Raw genomic sequence first — 17,791 nt, 5'->3', positions numbered from 1 at the left:
TTAAGTAAATATTTTGTTTTTTTTTTTTTTAGAATAAACGTAACATCAAGTGACCTAGTTAGAATTACTTTATATAAACTGCTTTAATCGTTTGCACTGTTCGTATCTTAATTCGATGTTCGTAATGTTTTGTTTTTTTGTAGACTGTTGAATGTAAAGATAATATTAATGATACTGTTGTTTTTGCTCTATTTTATCATAGGTAGACACAAAAATATATATCTTATAATAAGCTTTGAACAACTATTGACAACTTTAAATATTGTATTTCGAATAATACGACGTTTCTTCTATTTTATGCTACACTTTTGATGCTTTTCGGCCACCACAATTCAAATGATTTTTATTTATTTGCTTTGACTTTTGAACTCATTGCCTTCGTATCAGATTTTATTGTAAACTTAAAATTTTGATATATCTATTGCATAATTTTGATAAGCAGTGACAGTTATACCTCTTTCTTTGACATTTAATAATTAATCTATAATTAATATGCAGCAATTAATAAAATTAACTTTGGATATAGTTTAATTATAACAAATACGTTTATAATTTTCTTCTTAATCTTGGTGCTTCATTAGAGAAAGTTTCTTTGGTCTTATAACATTGCTTTAAAAGTTATTGCTTTGTAATTTACTATTGCTTCGGAGAAAGTTTACTTTTTGAGCTGTTTGTTGAAGAAAAATCAATCACTGTTCTAATGTAAATAGAATGTAGCAAAGTACTATTTGATATTTGCAAATATAGACTTAAGTAGAAATTATATAATAATTATAATGTCAATAAAAAGTGGAGGAATTTTAAGTTTTTGTTTTGAGATCAATTTTAGAAGCTGTGATCGATTTTTATTACATTTGCGTACGTACAATTATGTACATAACTTTTCAATAGAAAGTGAAATAATTGTGAATGATCTAAATCAATAAATTTTCATAGTTGTGTTCAACTTTTTACTAATTGCTAAGAGTATTTTCACCAGTTCCTCTCTTTGACATAAGGTGACAGCTGTCATTTCTGGATCCATTTTACATGATACAATAAGTTGAGAATCGCTGGTTTTTTGACATAAAGTGACAGCTGTCATTTCTCGATCCATTTTTCTTCAGACAATAGGCTAAAAACGCTGGTTTTCGAAACTTTTTGAGAAAATAAGTAAAGAATATTGATATGTTTGTTCAATAATACAAAGATTTCATTACGCAACTTATAGATGTTATTCAATCGATTGCACATATATAAAACTGCACTTGTCTCGAATACAATCGCATTGCAATAAATATGTATCATTATGTTTGTTATCTTTTTTTTTATAAATTTGTAAAATAATTGCAAGTAAATGGAAATCGAAATAATTGCAGTTTACGAGAAACACGACTAAAGGTAAAATAACACCCGTTTTGGCCTTGAGACGCAACAGTTCTCGTTCATTAAAATTTGCACAAATAATGTAAATATCTGTAAAATGAGTCAATCTTTCAATTAAAGTAAATTATACAATGCGGGTTTATATTTATATAAGACAAAAAAAAAGTAAAACAAGGTATCTAGTGAGAAGTATTTGGATAGGTGAACAATTGTCTGTATACAAGAATATCTCACATAGTGCGGTTTAAGCAATATTCGGGATTAATCGAGGATTTGTATGCATATAAATTGCAAAAAAAATGTTTCTGTATTATTTTTTAGATATGACTAAGTTTGTTCTGAAATTCACAAATCGTACTATGTGAATCTGCACTGATTGAAGCCGGACTATGAGAGGTTTAGCTGTATTTTCATGATTTAGTGGAAATATTGAAGTTGTCTCACAGCAAATTAATAATAAAAATAAACAGTTTCAGCTTTATTTTGAAAAAGAAACTGTTGCTTCTTTTGCTTCCATTTCTGAAAGTGTATTTTGCCTCATGCAAACGTTCGCAATCGTTCTGCATTGGTTGGTGGTGGTGGTGGTTCTGCAAGGACGTCGTAAGTTTTTGAACACACTTTGCATAATTGCGGTCGTGTTGTAATCGGCGCGCGCTAAATCCATAGGAAATAAGCGATAATTGCCTAATCAAATTACCGTGCTGTTTCCTTGTTGAAAATCTTGCAAATGAAATGCGCTGCAAAAAAAGAAATACGATCATTACTTTGCACAAATCCTTATGTCAGGTGGTGACGTTTGTACGTACGTTTGAACTACGAATTTTGAAAATGTCACGTTCGTTAGAACTATAAACAATAATCGATTGTTTATCGGTTATCTGGATCGTTAAAAATAAAACGATTTTTCTTTAATTGATTTTGATACGAATCTGAGAGTTATTTTAAAATCAATAGAAGATTAAAAAAAAATAATTGTCTTTATATAAATAATGAAATTGTACAAAAACATGTAATTTTGTTTTAATTCTTCAGTTTTTTCAATTTTCAGATTGATTTTCTTTCATTAATTTTGATTGAATTTCCAAGAAAATTGAAAGAATAATTTATTAATTATTTTCATTGAACAAAAATATACATTTTTCGTTTTATTATTTTGTGCTAATTATAGAAATAAATAGTTATTTTATTGTAAATTCGTAATATTTCATTTGATTTGTATGCAATTTTATGTTCTGTTTCTTCACGTACAGCTAAAATTATAAGTTTCCTACAAAACTTTCTCTATTCTAATTTCTCAATAGTGCGTTTTATTGCTTTTTTTTTTGTTCTTGCATTTACACTTGTTATTCAACAGAATTTCAAACAGAATCAAAACTTTGTTTTCAATTTAACTTATAAATTAAACAATTTTATTTAGTATTGGTATTTTTTTTAGCAGAAACTTAATTCTATATCTGGTTAAAAAGTTTTTCAGTTTAGATCGAATTAGTGTATAAACCATTGTTGCTAAACCTATTTTCACCAACAGCACACCAAAATTGTTCCTAGAATTCCGCGGCACACAAAGTTTAAAAACTTTGCTCACATGAATATGTGCTCGAAAATGGATATAGTGGTAGGATGGTATTATTCTTTCTTAACCGAAATCCAAATAACATATAATGAAACTTCGACAAAGTGAAGTTTTAATGTCCCGTCATGATTTAATTCTATAGAATTCCTCTCCAATTTGCAGAGACAGTTCTTCCGTTTTCAATCATACTATTGGTCCATACTGGTTGGTCCTTTGGTACATTTCTAACCATTCCTTTAGCAACTTTTCCTGCCAAAGTTCGAGTTTTTTTTTTGGCCCCTATAATTTGTCGAAGTACATCAATATATTCTCACAATCTAGCCAAAACCATGCTTCGGGACAGCCAATCAACTTTAGTATAAAATAATAAGGATTCATATTCGGCTCTCATTTCTGCACAGATACTAAATATTCTCGAATTTAGGGATCTTGATTTAATTATGTTTATGTTTGAATGCATTCATTCATCGTGTTCAAAAGTTCTTCTGGCAAATTATTTACTAACAATGTTTCTCGATTTATGCAACAGTGTGTAAATTGTATTATCGTATGTATTTTAGAATATTGTCACAGGTTGTGGAGCACTGTTTTAATGGATGGCGAAATGACAGCTGTCACTATGTGTCAAAGCTACGAATTGGTGAGATACTTAAGCAATTGAATCGTAATACATATACAATATCAATTTAATTTCAATTTTTTATAAAAAGTTAAACAAGTTGCATTGATGACATTAATTGGATCGGTGATTGTGAAAATCCAACGAAAACTCCTATTTATAAATCTACGCCCATATCAGGTATACCAACTACTGCATAATACCAATTGAAATACTAACTTTGGTAATATGCAGCAGTTGGTAAATCTGTCTCGAAAAGTAAACCAGAAATACATGTTACATATATTCAGTTTATATGTCATCTTTGCAAGAACTGTTATTAGTCACACGTAAATGGGGCATAATAGGTGTCGCTGCTTTATGTAATTTACTAATTACGCAATGAGTCTACTTGGAAGTTTGCGGTAACAACGAGAAAATGATGACAGTTTTCCGGCGTTTTAGAAAGAATCCGAATTAATTAATTATGATAATTGCGTTTACCACACAAATCATCCAGCAAATTAAATTTTGCGTACGACTGAAGACAATTACCAATTAAGACTAGTTTACCAGACGTTAATTCATTTGAAGTTTTGTTTCAATTGGATTATTTTTTTCAACTACATAATTTAACTTAAAATCTAAAGAATATTGGACGAAATTTTTTATATTTTAGATTATAATTATGAAACACAAAATGGATAAACTTGTTCATTTTTTGCATACATCTTGTATCAAGTGAGCATTAAGAATCTTAAGTATATTAAGTATAGATTATGGAATTTGTGGTCAATCTTGGACAAAATTTAAATGTCATTTGTCTTTACTTCATTCATCAAAGTATTTGTAAAAAAAAACTGTTTCTTTCAAAAGATTATGATTGTATTAAGTGATTATTAAGATTATCAAGTATAAATCAATAATAATAGTTCATAGAAAGTGTGGTTAATCTTACATAACACCTCAGTGTTTTTTTGTGTTTATAATAGTTTTTATATATTTACTCAGATGAGATATTAGTAAATGAAAATCTTGATTTATCTTTACACAAGGTTAGTATCCTGAGTAGATTTTTAATAAAAGCTCATTGCCATTTATATTTACTATAAACTCCATATATTTTTCTAAATAAGAATTTCGTCTTTTTAGGTAACCCAACATAATCGTTTCTAGTGTAGTACTGCATCCTGATTGCTAATTATTTTACATAATTTTGACACATGGTGACAGCTGTCATTTCGCGACTCAAATATTTGTTTGTAATGGTACATCGACTCAATTGCTAAGAGTATATGACCAGTTCCTCGTTTTGACAGCTGTCATTTCCTGACTTATTAAATACGTAACACAACCTATAGGTTAAGAAACGTTGATATAAAGTATAGCAATATTGAATAATCATGAGATTTCCTTCTATATTGATCATTTAATGTAATTGTAAATTTTGTAATATTCCATGGATTTTAATCTAATTACGATAATTACACCCGAATAGCGTAACAAGAAAAAAACGCTAGATATTTATCGGATCAAGTTATTAAGTGCGGATCGATGGTAATGGCTTATTGAAATTGCAGCTAATCTTCTAATAAAAGCCTCGAGCAATTTTCGCTCATCAGCGCGGATGGAAATTACGAAACAAAGCGCAAAAAAAAAATCACAAACATACACGCAAACGAAAAAAAAAAACGTTTATTTACATGGGTACATTATTATCTGTAGGCTAGATAAGACCACTAGGTTTTCATATATATATAAAAACGAAGTTCGTGTTATGCGTGTAGTTGCTGTTGTTACATATTTTTCTGAACGACTATGTCACGTCTAATATCATGGATAGCCTCGCACAAAGTGCTGATCATGTTTATACTGATCTCAATTTTTTTCTTTGCCTCGACCGTAGTTTTGGCTCTTCAGAATCTCAACCTCAGAGACGATCTGTACGACTGCGAAGAACTCCATCTTCAAACCGAGCAGATCCCAGCGACCCCAACAAGCACTATGGACGTGCGGAAATTTAGATTGCCGGAGGGCGTCAAACCCACCACCTACGATCTCACCTTGAAGCCTAGGTTAACTGAAGGCATCTTCGATGGTACCGTGAAGATTACAGTGGATGTGAAACAATCCGTGCCGGACATTCGTCTACATTCCAACGGTCTCAGTATTAAATCAGTTAAAGTTAACTCGGAAGAGGTGAAGTTTCATTTGGAACCGGAATACGAGCTGCTGATCGTCGAGAAACCGTCGGAAATGAACGCAAAAGTTGAGATGTCCATTGAGTTTTCGGGAAGTATGTTGGATAGGATCGTCGGCCTTTACAGCAGCACCTACAAAAGCGGCGGTAAATCCAGGTGAGTTACGCAATTTCATTTCTTATTTTTGTCTCCTATTTGCACAATCTACTTTCTAAACTACTGAAACGCGGAAAACGAGGAAGTCGTCGATTCGTTTTATACTTCTTCCTCTGCTCTTGTTTCGGACGAGCAGAACGTACATATTTTATTTCTTTCTTTCTCTCTATATAGAAGAGACGTATATTCATTGGGAAGGAAAGTGAAATTGTTGAAAGTTTCTAATTCCGATTCAGTCACGAAAATAAAAATAAAAACAAAACGGGAATAAAAATAAGGTTTTTTTTTAAATTTTATTGCCGCAACGTGCGTCGACAACTGTTCTTTATTTCTATTGGAATTAGTTTTGTTCATGCCGATTAAAACGATAATTACAAAACGGAAAACAATACGTTTTTATGATGATAAAAGAAAATCTGCGTTGGAATTTCTATAATTTCAAGGCGCACCAGAAAACTATTAACAAGTTTTCAGAATCTTAATATAAATATAAATACAGCAATTCTTTGTATAGTTTAAAACCGGACTGATCGAAGCCGCACTATGCGAGGTATTGCTGTATACAAAAACAAACGTAAATTGGATACATTTTACTATTAGCAGTTTTTAAATAATTCAATTAAACTTTTATTATTAATTAAATGTTCACTGCTTACATTTATATAAAATTTCACATATTTCTGTATTTAGTACTAATTTTAATTGGTTTATAATCTTACATATACGTCCTGTTCTCTTATCTCTCTGAAATTGCTTTATCCAAAGTGGATCTTTTCAATTAAATTCGTTTTTAATTGTTTTTTTCTAATTGCACTTCATCGATGTTATTTTCTGGCTACAACTCGTGTAAAATTGATTAAGTATTGTTTGATAATTTCAATTTTTACATTGTTTACTATCATATCTAACAAAACTAACTCTATAAACTTCGAGTCAAAACTTTTGGCATAAGCTTTCAAAGTAAACTTTGCTCTTTAGTTTAATTATTACAGAAAACTAAAAACTAAAAAGATCTTCAATTTAATTTAGAATGAATTTTTAATGAATTTTCAATCTATCTGCCATGAAATAATATTAACAAAACAATTAAGTTTTATAAAAACGATGATTAATTAACTAATAATAAATATTTGTTATTTTACTCTTTGTATTCAATGGAAACGATGACACACGATAATTCATTAATAAGCGTTTATTCATTGAAAAAATACGTTTTTAGTTGTTGTTGTAAACAATTTCTTTCATTTCCTGGAGAAAGTGGATAAAAAAAGGCAAACAAACATCATTGTTGTAGTTTTAATTGTATGCAGTGAGTAGTGTAGCAAATGACGATGAGATATAAACAATGGTTTATAAATTAACAATTTTCATAGTTAATTGTTACAATAATTAAAGTATGAAAAAAATTGGTAATTGTATAAAGCAATTGAAATTTGTATAAATACATTTAAAATGCGAAAAGATTGTGTTTTATTAAATTTTATATGTTCAATCACTTTTAGGATTAGAGTAATGAACAGTTACGAAACATTCTCTTTCGTGTTAAGAGTGCACTCTTTTAGGTCATCAAATGGTTCGACGTAACGGTTCATATTATTTTAAGTGTGTGAATATAACAATATCTCGATGGAATTTCAATCTCAACCTTCTTTGAACATTCAGATTTTTCATATAAATGAATACATAATAATAATAATAATTTGTTTGTACTAAAAAAAAGTAATCTAAAATATTTTAGAGTATTTAGACTATAATTCACGCAATGAAGGAATGCAAGTATGCAAGCTCATACTTAAATATCAATTAACGTTCCAATATAAAAAAATATGTGATACGTATTAAATATTACGTTGTTGTTAAGTGTAATAGTTTATGTCTAATCAATAACAAATAAAAATTATGTTGCAAAGTTCAAAATTGAATAAAAAAACGTTTGAACATTAATCAAATAATTTCATATACATTTTGAGGAATGTTTTCAACAGTTATGTAATAAATTTTCATTATAAATCTATTTTTTTTTTGTTGTTATTTAAAGAAAACTTGCTTTTTATCAAATTTATTGAAATAAGATTTGAAAATGAAGATATATAAATTAAAATATGTTGAATTTGAGTTATCGAAAGTTGGAAACTAATAGTTTTCTATAATTTTGAAAGAAAACTTATTTTTGTTTTATGAAATTCATCATCATTTTTGTGGAAAGTTTTCAAAGATTTTGTGACAATGTTTGACTAAATTTACAAACATAAAATGTTTATTAGAAAGAAATGAAGTTGAAATCCAACTGAATTTTTCTGATCATTGAAATTGTATAAGTTTTGTCCACGAAAAGAAGGGAAGATGTTTTACTAAGTTTTAAAACTGTATAAGTTTTGACTATGAGAATGATGAGATGAAGATATGAAATCCAATAGGATTTTTCGTGTTTAACTAAATTTAAAAAATAAAGTTTTGTTTATAAAAAAAGTAATGATTCAACTGTATTTTCAAACTGGATGAGTTTTGTTCATATAGAAATTATTGTTGTTCATGATTCTTTCTCAGTGAATACAACTGGATTTTTCTGTTAGTGTTTATCGAAATTTTTGAAACTGGATGTGTTTCGTTCGTGAGAAAGATACGAATGCGGTCTACAACAAGTTCGAGATACCGTTACGTCGTCTGGTGCATCCAAAAAACCGTCCGAATTCCCTTGCACCGTAATCGGGTTTGAGTATAATTACTTAACTTGCGTTCAAGTGATATCTGCCAACACGAGGGTTATTATCAAGAGAGTTCAATTATACTTCCCACTCTTTCTCTCCTTCTCTCTCTCTTTTTCCCTCTTTCCAATCCCGCAATTGACCTCTCTCTCGCTCGGCGATAATTGATGAAAGTAAAATGCGGCGCATATGATAATTCTCTTGGGTTTAGTCATCGCGCAGAGGTCGAGGCGGTAACAGTAAAAACAATATCGTAAAGAAAACCGCGCTCCTTCATAAATATAGAATGATCCTGATAGATCGAATCTTCTGTTAGTACTTTGTTGTTTTCTTTGAAAGTAAAGTTTTTGAAGATGCCCGAGCAACAGCAGATCAGAGTCAAGCGGAAGACGCGACACTGTCAGCACTTCCTCCTGAGCTGCTGCCTCTTCTTCGCGATTCTGTGCGCCTGTTTGACAGCCGCGTTGGTGCTCGTTGGTAAGCATTACTATTACAACGAGCTTCCGGATTTCCGATGGTCCTCATCTGGAGGTTCTTCACCGCCGAAGCCTATCGAGAGGCTTCCGAGGAACGTGTTACCAAACAGTTACGACATCATCCTCAAGCCGTACCTGGACAGCGGCCGCTTCGAAGGGCTAGTGAACATAAGTTTAGGTGTTAGTGAGGCTACGGACAGAGTGATCCTGAACAGTAAAGCTCTGAAGATTGGTTCGGTCAACTTGTACAACTCGAGCGGATCGGCTTTAGATGTGCAGGACATCATCGCCGATGAGTACGAAGAGAAGTTGAGCATCGTATCCAAGAGTCTGTTGGATTTAGGAGAGTACAGTTTGTCCATCAGCTTCACTGGAACTTTGCTCAACAAAACGAGCGGTTTTTACATGAGCCGCTACAAAGCGGATGACGGAACTGTTAGGTAAAAAAAAAACTTTAGTTCTTTGAACCACTTAAATTACAACTATTATACCAACAACTATTAAAAACAAGAATCTAGTTCTTCACTGACGCAATGAAAACAATGTGATATAAACGTTAAGATTTTGCAAATATAACAAGAATTTTCAGTTTACCGTTTCGGAAAAAACAAGAAAATCCAATTAATACCGAATGTAAGACAAACTACGTTAAAACTTTACAAGAAACAACTAACAATCAGTTTACCGTTTTTGGAAAAATATCAAGGAGTGACGCAATTAAAACCCAATATGACACAAAGTACGCTCTTTCTTTCGCATCACCTTGGGTTTTCTAGGCTTCGAAAGAAACTCGCTCCTCGAATGCTAAGTAGCTTAGGTTAAGTAAAGGTACTTATTATACAACCTCTTGCGTTTCGCTTTATCGCTTTTCTTTTCATTTTCTTTTTCTTGTAATAATTACCAACCGTGAAAACTAATTACCATCGAACCTTGAAGCGTTTGTTTTCTGTTTTTTTTTCTCTCTTTATCGACATTTTATTACAGTTTATCATTGAATCAAGAAACAATAATTATTAATACAACTATTATTTTCACTCCATTGTACGTTTTATTAATAATTTTTTTATTTCTTTTGTTAAATCATTAAATTTTTGACTCTTAGAAAAATGATTTAAGTTTCATTAATCACTATTTTCTTAACATTATTCACAGCTGATTATCTAAATATAAAAATACAGCAAAGTATTGCTAATCAATATCTAGCACTGTTTGAAACCGCACTAATCGAAGTAGTGAGGGGTATTATTATCATATATCACTGAAAGAACAAAGGAATACTATTAATGAAATTGTATTTTGTTTACTGATTGTTGTATTCTATAAATAATCAATGAAATCAATTCATTTTTAAAATTTAACAAGAATAAATTGTTTGAGTCAATGACTCTTTGAAAGGTGATTTAATTTTGTGTTAATCACTCTAGAAAGTAAAACTACTTTCCTTACATTATTCATAGCTTCATTATATGAAGCAAATACAGTAAATTTTCAACAAAACATTAGTAATTCTTGACAAACACTAAAACTTACTATTAGTTTATTAATATTAGTTTCTTTACATTATTATTATTAACTCTTGATTATATGTAGCAAAAGTATTGAATAAAAGGAATTATTAAAAAAACATTAAAAATTATGACATTAATTAAGAATTAACTAGGAAATACTTTCATGAATCTCTCCATTATATAATTATAAATTTAACGCCAAAGAAATCGAATCTACTAATTCTTAATAATATAAATTTCTTTACATTATGATTATCTGTAGCTAAAGAAACCGTAAAAACCCTAACATTAGTCAATGAAAAACTTTCACAAAATTACATAATTCTAAATTAATATCAGAAATAAATTGAGTCTACAATAATAAAGACAATTACTAATTCCTCAAAATCTGATTTTTTTAAATATTCATATTTGTATACAAATTACTTATTTTCTCTTGACAAACACTAAAAACCATAGATAAAAACAAAGTATTGGAAACTACACAATATTATTCAATTCACGAGAAATTAATATTGTCTTAGAATTATAATCTTAAAATCTTAAAATATAATATAGGAATGTTGTTTCACTATAAGAAATTATCAAGAAATTATTAAAATTCTTCCAATTAAGAAAACTATATGACATTTGCATAAGTTGTGGAATTCCTAAAAACCCGTTTCTAAATGTGCGTTTTGATTTATATATTTGTTTTGTTAATCGCTCTGAATTTCTCCTCTTTTACGATTTGACCTTTCAGGTTTCGTCTAATTCGAAGAATACTTTCTTATACCTTCAAAATCATATTCAAAATTTCTACGTTTAAACCTTTTTCTTTATTACTGATAACAACTTTGTAACTAACTTGTTTCATAATAAGAAACCAAACAATTTTTCCATAATAACAATGAAGAAATTTGAAAGTTTGCATAATTGTAATTGAATTTATTTTTGTAATTACCATTAATTTGAATTTTATTACTTTATAATAATTAATCTGAAGATGTTTGTAATTAAAATAATTAAACAATTCTCTTATGAATAAGTCATTATTGTCAATAATGAATGGTAAAATAAAAAATTGACTAGAAAATTGTGATAAAATTATCGTAGAAGATAAATTTTCTTACATTATAAGTTACTTCTCTGTATTTTCTTATCGACATCATTAATTAGAATTTTATCATATCTACTTTAATTGAGTGTCAATGTATAGTTTAAATAATGAATTATGAGAAAAAACAAATGTTTATCAATATCATAATTCATCATATGTATTTAATATAATCTAATGTATAATAGAAATTATATACGTGAAATTTGTAAACAAAACTTTGACATATAATTTTCATGGTAACTAATGACAACTGAAAAAACAGCATACAGGATGATTAGAATCAACAAATAATCATGTATTAACAGTCAATGTTGCCATGACAACTGAAATAATAATCTAATGTGTCAAAGAAGTTATATACATAAAAGTTGTAAAAATAATATAAAATTTTTACATTGGAACTTAATTTCTGGATATGCTTAACAATAATATTAATTAACTACTAAAAAATCTGCATTAATTTATCGTCGATTTTGTAGATTTTAGTAAATTCAATTTGAGATTATTAATTAATTATTTTGTGTATACTGATACAATTAAATGTGGTGTCATAAAAGATACGTTACGATTACATTTTTGTTTCTATAGTAACAATAATGCATTTGTTTATGTTTTGTTACCTTGGATATATGATATTAACATCATTGTATTTGTTTTAGGTCCATTGCGACGACGAAATTTGAGCCAACGTATGCCCGTCAGGCCTTCCCATGCTTCGATGAGCCAAACATGAAGGCCAACTTCACAGTCCACTTGCTCAAGCCGAAAGAGAGCGAGTACATCGCCTTGTCCAACATGCCAGAAGATGTAAGACACAAAAATTCAATCGATTGTTTATAGTCACGACCGTGTAAACAAAAGCTTAAAATTAGTAGGCACATCGAATACACGATTGTTTCTTTAATAATTTTGTATGCAAGGTGACAAATTCTATACCTACTAAGGACATACAATACATTCATATGTTAATGTATGAAAAGATACAAATTGTTTAAAGCAAATTTGAAACTAGTCCTAATATTTCATCACTTCAATTATTTTAAAAATCATAAGTATAACTTTAACTGTCAACTTTGACTGTTACTTGTCATGGTAATATTAATGAAATGTCAATATATTTTTCATGGTAACTTATGACAAGCTAGAAACAAAAGATGTATAGCAAATCTTTAATCATCCACAATTATTTTTGATACTATTCAGGAATATTTTTTATGAACTTTGACATATATTTTTCATGGTAACTAATGACAACTGGATAACAAGATACATTTATAGCAATTTATAACAAATATTTGATCATCATGTCATGGTGATGACAACGGAATAAGAGGATTCATTTATATAGCAAATCTTGTGACAACTGTCAAAGTTGACATATACTTTTTATGGTGACTTACAAGAACTGAAATGACTGAGTCATAATTGAATCGTAATAATAGTGTTATATGAGATAAGTAATAAAATGAACTATTGTAGGGAGATCCAGTTGATGTTGAGGATGGAGTGATGGTGCATTTCAAGGAAAGCGTGAAAATGTCCACCTATTTAGCTTGCTTCATAGTGAGCGACTTTAAGAGTACTAATGACGAGATTATGTCTAGTCATGGAAACATTCCATTCAGGGTGTTCGCTACTCCTGCTCAACTGGAGAAGACCAATTACGCCCGTGTGACTGGAAAGAAGATCATGGAATTCTACCTGGACTACTTCAACATCAAATATCCACTCCCAAAATTAGGTATAGATTGCTTCAGTTTTCTTTAGTTACAATTCGTAATTCGTTGATTATTACAGATATGGTTGCTATTCCCGATTTTGTCTCTGGGGCTATGGAGCATTGGGGTTTGGTCACCTATAGAGAAACTGCTTTGCTCTTCGACAAGAACATCAGTTCTTCTAATAACCAGCAAAGAGTTGCAACAGTTGTAGCTCACGAGTTGGCTCATAGTTGGTTCGGAAATTTGGGTAATTATAATTTATTTGTTCAGAGATTTGAACTGAATTTAATGCATTTGCAGTGACGATGAATTGGTGGAACGATCTTTGGTTAAACGAAGGTTTCGCTTCATACATCGAGTATAAAGGAGTGAACGCTGCTGAACCCGATTGGGGAATGGTATTATTTTTATAATAATCTTCATCTATCAAGTACTAATTTCTTGCTTTTTTTAGATGGATCAATTCATCGTCGATGACCTCCACGCTGTTCTTAAGCTAGACGCGACTATGGCTTCTCATCCCATTGTTCAAACTGTGGAGACTCCGGATCAGATCACCGAAATCTTCGACACAATTTCTTACAATAAAGGAGCTTCTGTCCTTCGGATGTTGGAAAACGCGGTGACGGAATCAATTTTCCAAAAGGGTGTCACCATGTACTTGAACAAACATGCTTATGGTAATGCCGTCACGCAGGATCTTCTCAACGAACTTCAGTCATTAAGCGAAGACGGTGTTGATATTACTGAGTTCATGAACACCTGGACCGTCCAGAAGGGTTATCCCATCGTGACAGTTTCCAAAACCCAAACAGGTTTCAGGTTGACCCAGAAGAGGTTCTTGGCTGACCCAGATAAAGATGATTCAGCTTCCGGCAACGTCGCTTACGGGTATAAACTATAAGGTTTTTCGTCTTTATTAGATTCTAAATGTTGTTTTTCCAGATACAAATGGACCATTCCAATCACTTACATCACCGATAAGAACAACGAATCTAAATTGGTTTGGTTCAAACACACCGATTCGCACGGTATTTTTGTTTTTCTTAAATATTTTTTTCAACTTTTTTCAATTTTTATAATTTACAGTTGATATTGATGCTGGAGACGCCGATTGGGTTAAATTCAACGACCATCAAGTCGGTTACTACAGGGTCAACTACGAAGACGAAGATTGGATGAAGCTGATCAAGAACATTCGTAACTTGGATGTTTCCAATAGGGCTCACCTCTTCGAAGAGACCTTCAGCATTGCCGAATCTGGTCAATTGCCTTACAGGATTCCTTTGGATCTCACCAAATCTTTGGTGGAGGAAAGGGATTACGTGCCGTGGGTTGCCGCATCTAACGCTCTGGACAAGATCAAGGATTACTTGATCAGTTCCGACGTCTATTCCAACTATAAGGTATAACATAAAGTTTCCATCCACAAGATTATCACTATTTCCTTATTATTTCAGACGTACATAATCAACACTGTCAGCAAAGCTTACGAACATTTCACTTGGGTGGAAAAACCAGATGAAGGTCATCTCTTCAAGTAATTTTTTTAAAACTTAATTAATTCTTGAAAATTAACGTTATTTTCTGTTGTTAGGAGGGCCAGGGTTGTTGTTTTGGATTTAGCCTGTACTATGGGTCACGCGGATTGCCTGAAAGAGGCGAAGAAGCACTTCGATGATTGGCTGCAAGGAACCATAAACTTCTCTCAAGATTTGCGCGGATTGGTTTACAGTTTCGGAATGGAATCTGCGAGCGCTGAAGAGTGGGAGAAAGTGTGGGAGAAGTTCGTCAACGAGATCGACGCAGGCGAAAAGATCCGATTGATGAACGGTCTGGCTTCCACCAAAGAACCGACTCTTCTCATCAAGTCTGTATTTCTATAATTAAATTGATTATTTGATTGTAGCAAGATTTGTTTTTTTGATTGTAGATTGATTGAACTTGCCAAAGACGATACTTACATCAGGAAGCAGGATTACTTTTCGTTGTTATCTTCAATTTCTTCTAATCCTCTTGGTACCAGCATCGTCTGGGATTATGTCAGGTAACGAATTACCATTAATTTTTTAATTTAAACAATTAATAACTTCAATTAATTCCAGAGAGAATTGGCTAGTTTTGGTGAATCGCTTCGGCTTGAACGACAGATATTTGGGTAGACTTATTCCGAGCATCACCCAGAGATTCTCAAGCACTGTGAAGATGGAAGAGGTTTGTAATTTCAAATCTATTACCACAATTTTCAAATTTATTACCAAAATTTTCAAATTTCAAAATTTTCATTACTTAATTTATGGTTTTTTTTGTGTAGATGGAAGCTTTCTTTGCCAAATATCCTAACGCCGGTGCTGGAGAGTCGGCCAGGAAGCAGGCTCTGGAAACAGTATCCAACAACATCAAATGGTTGGAGGAGAACAAGAAGTCTGTGGAGGATTGGATCAAGGCCAACTAAATTAAATTAAATAGATAGATATTTTGTATATATTATAAAGAATGAATGAAAGAAAGAAATGAAGAAAATAATGAAACCTGTGATTCAACATTAAATCGTGCCTCTATTTTTTTTATAAATTAATTATCATATGCTAAATTTCAATGAAATAATTTGAATTTAAAGAAAATTATAGCAAGAAAAAATCATTAGTTCTGTTAATAGAAAGAAAAGGTATGTATTTTTTATTATTAACAATCATTATACAAATAAAGATTAATTTAAATACTATTTTAAGTACAAATTTTGTTTTTTTTATTGATGTTAATATTTTACTAAATAATTCGTCTCCCCTTGTTACCTTAGATAATCATTCCATTTTCCCTTCACCACTTGTTAAATACCTTGGAATCCTTCTTGATCCTAAACTCAACATCAATTCCCAATCCAAACAACTCAAATCCAAACTTTCCTTAACCTTCTGAAATATCCATACAGTGTTAAACATCCATTTTCCGTTCAATCCTTGATGATGGTTTCCCTCTACTTTCAAAATGCCGAAATCCCGCATCTGTCCGTATCCGAACGTTCCGTCTCTTCATATCCTCACCAAAATACGACATCCTAAGAATCCTCTGCACAATCCTTCTAATGGTCTCCTTTACTCCAAAACCAAAATAGTTTCTCTCCTTTATCGATACCTTTCCATCTCCGTGAAATTTAAATCAAAAAAATCCAACATCGCCGACCTCTCCAAATTTATCAAAAACCCATAAACAGCACGAAGATGCCAGTAGGCTCATTTGAAAGGTGAGATATTCAGCTTTCATACAAATGGTCGATGATGTAATTATCTTAACGTGTTGTCGAGAAATTCACGAAAAACTGAAAAAAAAAAATGGGAAAAACGTCGGTTTTCTGTTACGTAACGAACATTACGTAACTTTTTGTTACATAAAAAGTTGCGCAACGCTTGCGTGCATCTGATTATACAATAAAATCATAAAAAAGTTTATTACTTTTCGAGTTATTATCGAAAAACTGAAAACATCCATTTTTTGGAAAATTCAATTCATTTTTTTCCAATTTCTAAAGCTCATAGCAGGCGACTCGGCGGCAGTACGAAAATGCCAGTAGGCTCATTGGAAAGGTGAGATATTTAGCTTTCATACGAGTGATCGATAATACGATTATCTTAAGGAGTTGTCGAGAAATTCACTTCAATTCAATTCGAAAAACTGAAAAAAAAATAGAAAAAAACGTTGCTTGTTGTTTATCAAAAAACCATAAAGATATTTTCAATTTATTGAAAACCCATAAAAATATTTTCATATTTTCAAGATTTTTCGATTATTTTAAAATTTTAATTGATTTTTTAGCAAATTACAGGGAAAAAAAATATGAATATTTAATGAATTGTTAAGAAAACTGCACTTTTGTTCGAATTGAGTATAATTCTGTTTGTTATTAAGAATTGGTCGTTATGGAACGTTGAGCAATGTTGTGCAATCATGTATTTTTTTGAGCGTTGGATGCAGGAAATGCAACACCCTGTGTGCCCTTAAAATATGTGAGTGCGTGTATGTATTAACCGTAACGCTTTATGTGTTGCGTTGACATGCGCTTATGCTAAATGTAGGTGGGCGGCTGGATCGATACGGCCGGTGCATATTGCACTTGTATCGAGTGTCCCAGGGTCATTATTGGCCCATCAATATCCGTCGACGGAAATAGCTTGTGGCAGTCTCCAATCTCTTGGACAGACAAAAACCAAGTGGGGACAAATCGACCAGAAGGTATTTTAAGTGTTCATAAATACTAAGCAAGATGCATGATTGTACCCAAAAATAAGACACATACACCACAAACAACAACAACCAAAAAAATATTTTGTTCAAAATTAATTTAAAAATAAATTAAATAATAATCAGAAAATTTATAATAATTATTCAATT

The 17,791-nt window shown here is 31.1% G+C and overlaps 2 protein-coding genes across 5 annotated transcripts in view; both read left to right on the top strand.

The window, feature by feature from the left end:
- LOC108569029 (glutamyl aminopeptidase-like) overlaps window positions 1-15,899 on the top strand; it is a 19,252-nt gene extending 3,353 nt beyond the window's left edge. For 2 of the 3 annotated variants that reach the window (XM_017930411.1, XM_017930410.1), the window contains exons 3-15: window positions 5,443-5,893; window positions 12,341-12,488; window positions 13,161-13,422; window positions 13,479-13,649; window positions 13,703-13,800; window positions 13,857-14,293; window positions 14,348-14,433; window positions 14,492-14,808; window positions 14,863-14,942; window positions 15,000-15,272; window positions 15,336-15,449; window positions 15,508-15,616; window positions 15,717-15,899. In XM_017930411.1, the coding sequence (XP_017785900.1) occupies window positions 5,443-5,893; window positions 12,341-12,488; window positions 13,161-13,422; window positions 13,479-13,649; window positions 13,703-13,800; window positions 13,857-14,293; window positions 14,348-14,433; window positions 14,492-14,808; window positions 14,863-14,942; window positions 15,000-15,272; window positions 15,336-15,449; window positions 15,508-15,616; window positions 15,717-15,857 (2,687 nt within the window). In that variant the 3' untranslated portion in view covers window positions 15,858-15,899. Of the gene's footprint in view, window positions 1-5,442; window positions 5,894-8,814; window positions 9,515-12,340; window positions 12,489-13,160; window positions 13,423-13,478; window positions 13,650-13,702; window positions 13,801-13,856; window positions 14,294-14,347; window positions 14,434-14,491; window positions 14,809-14,862; window positions 14,943-14,999; window positions 15,273-15,335; window positions 15,450-15,507; window positions 15,617-15,716 lie in introns of those variants that run through there. The other variant, XM_017930412.1, reaches the window with a different exon arrangement.
- A 1,585-nt stretch (window positions 15,900-17,484) lies between these two features.
- LOC108569024 (glutamyl aminopeptidase-like) overlaps window positions 17,485-17,791 on the top strand; it is a 13,398-nt gene continuing 13,091 nt past the window's right edge. The window contains exon 1 of one of the 2 annotated variants that reach the window (XM_017930405.1): window positions 17,485-17,632. The gene's annotated coding sequence lies outside the window, so the exon portion shown is untranslated. The remainder of the gene's footprint in view (window positions 17,633-17,791) is intronic. The other variant, XM_017930404.1, reaches the window with a different exon arrangement.

Source organism: Nicrophorus vespilloides, unplaced genomic scaffold, assembly GCF_001412225.1.
Source record: "Nicrophorus vespilloides isolate i.1.1-1 unplaced genomic scaffold, Nicve_v1.0, whole genome shotgun sequence".
NCBI classification, from domain to species: Eukaryota; Metazoa; Arthropoda; class Insecta; order Coleoptera; family Silphidae; genus Nicrophorus; species Nicrophorus vespilloides.
The sequence above is the reverse complement of the archived record's forward strand: the minus strand, read 5'-3'. Positions and strand labels throughout refer to the sequence as shown.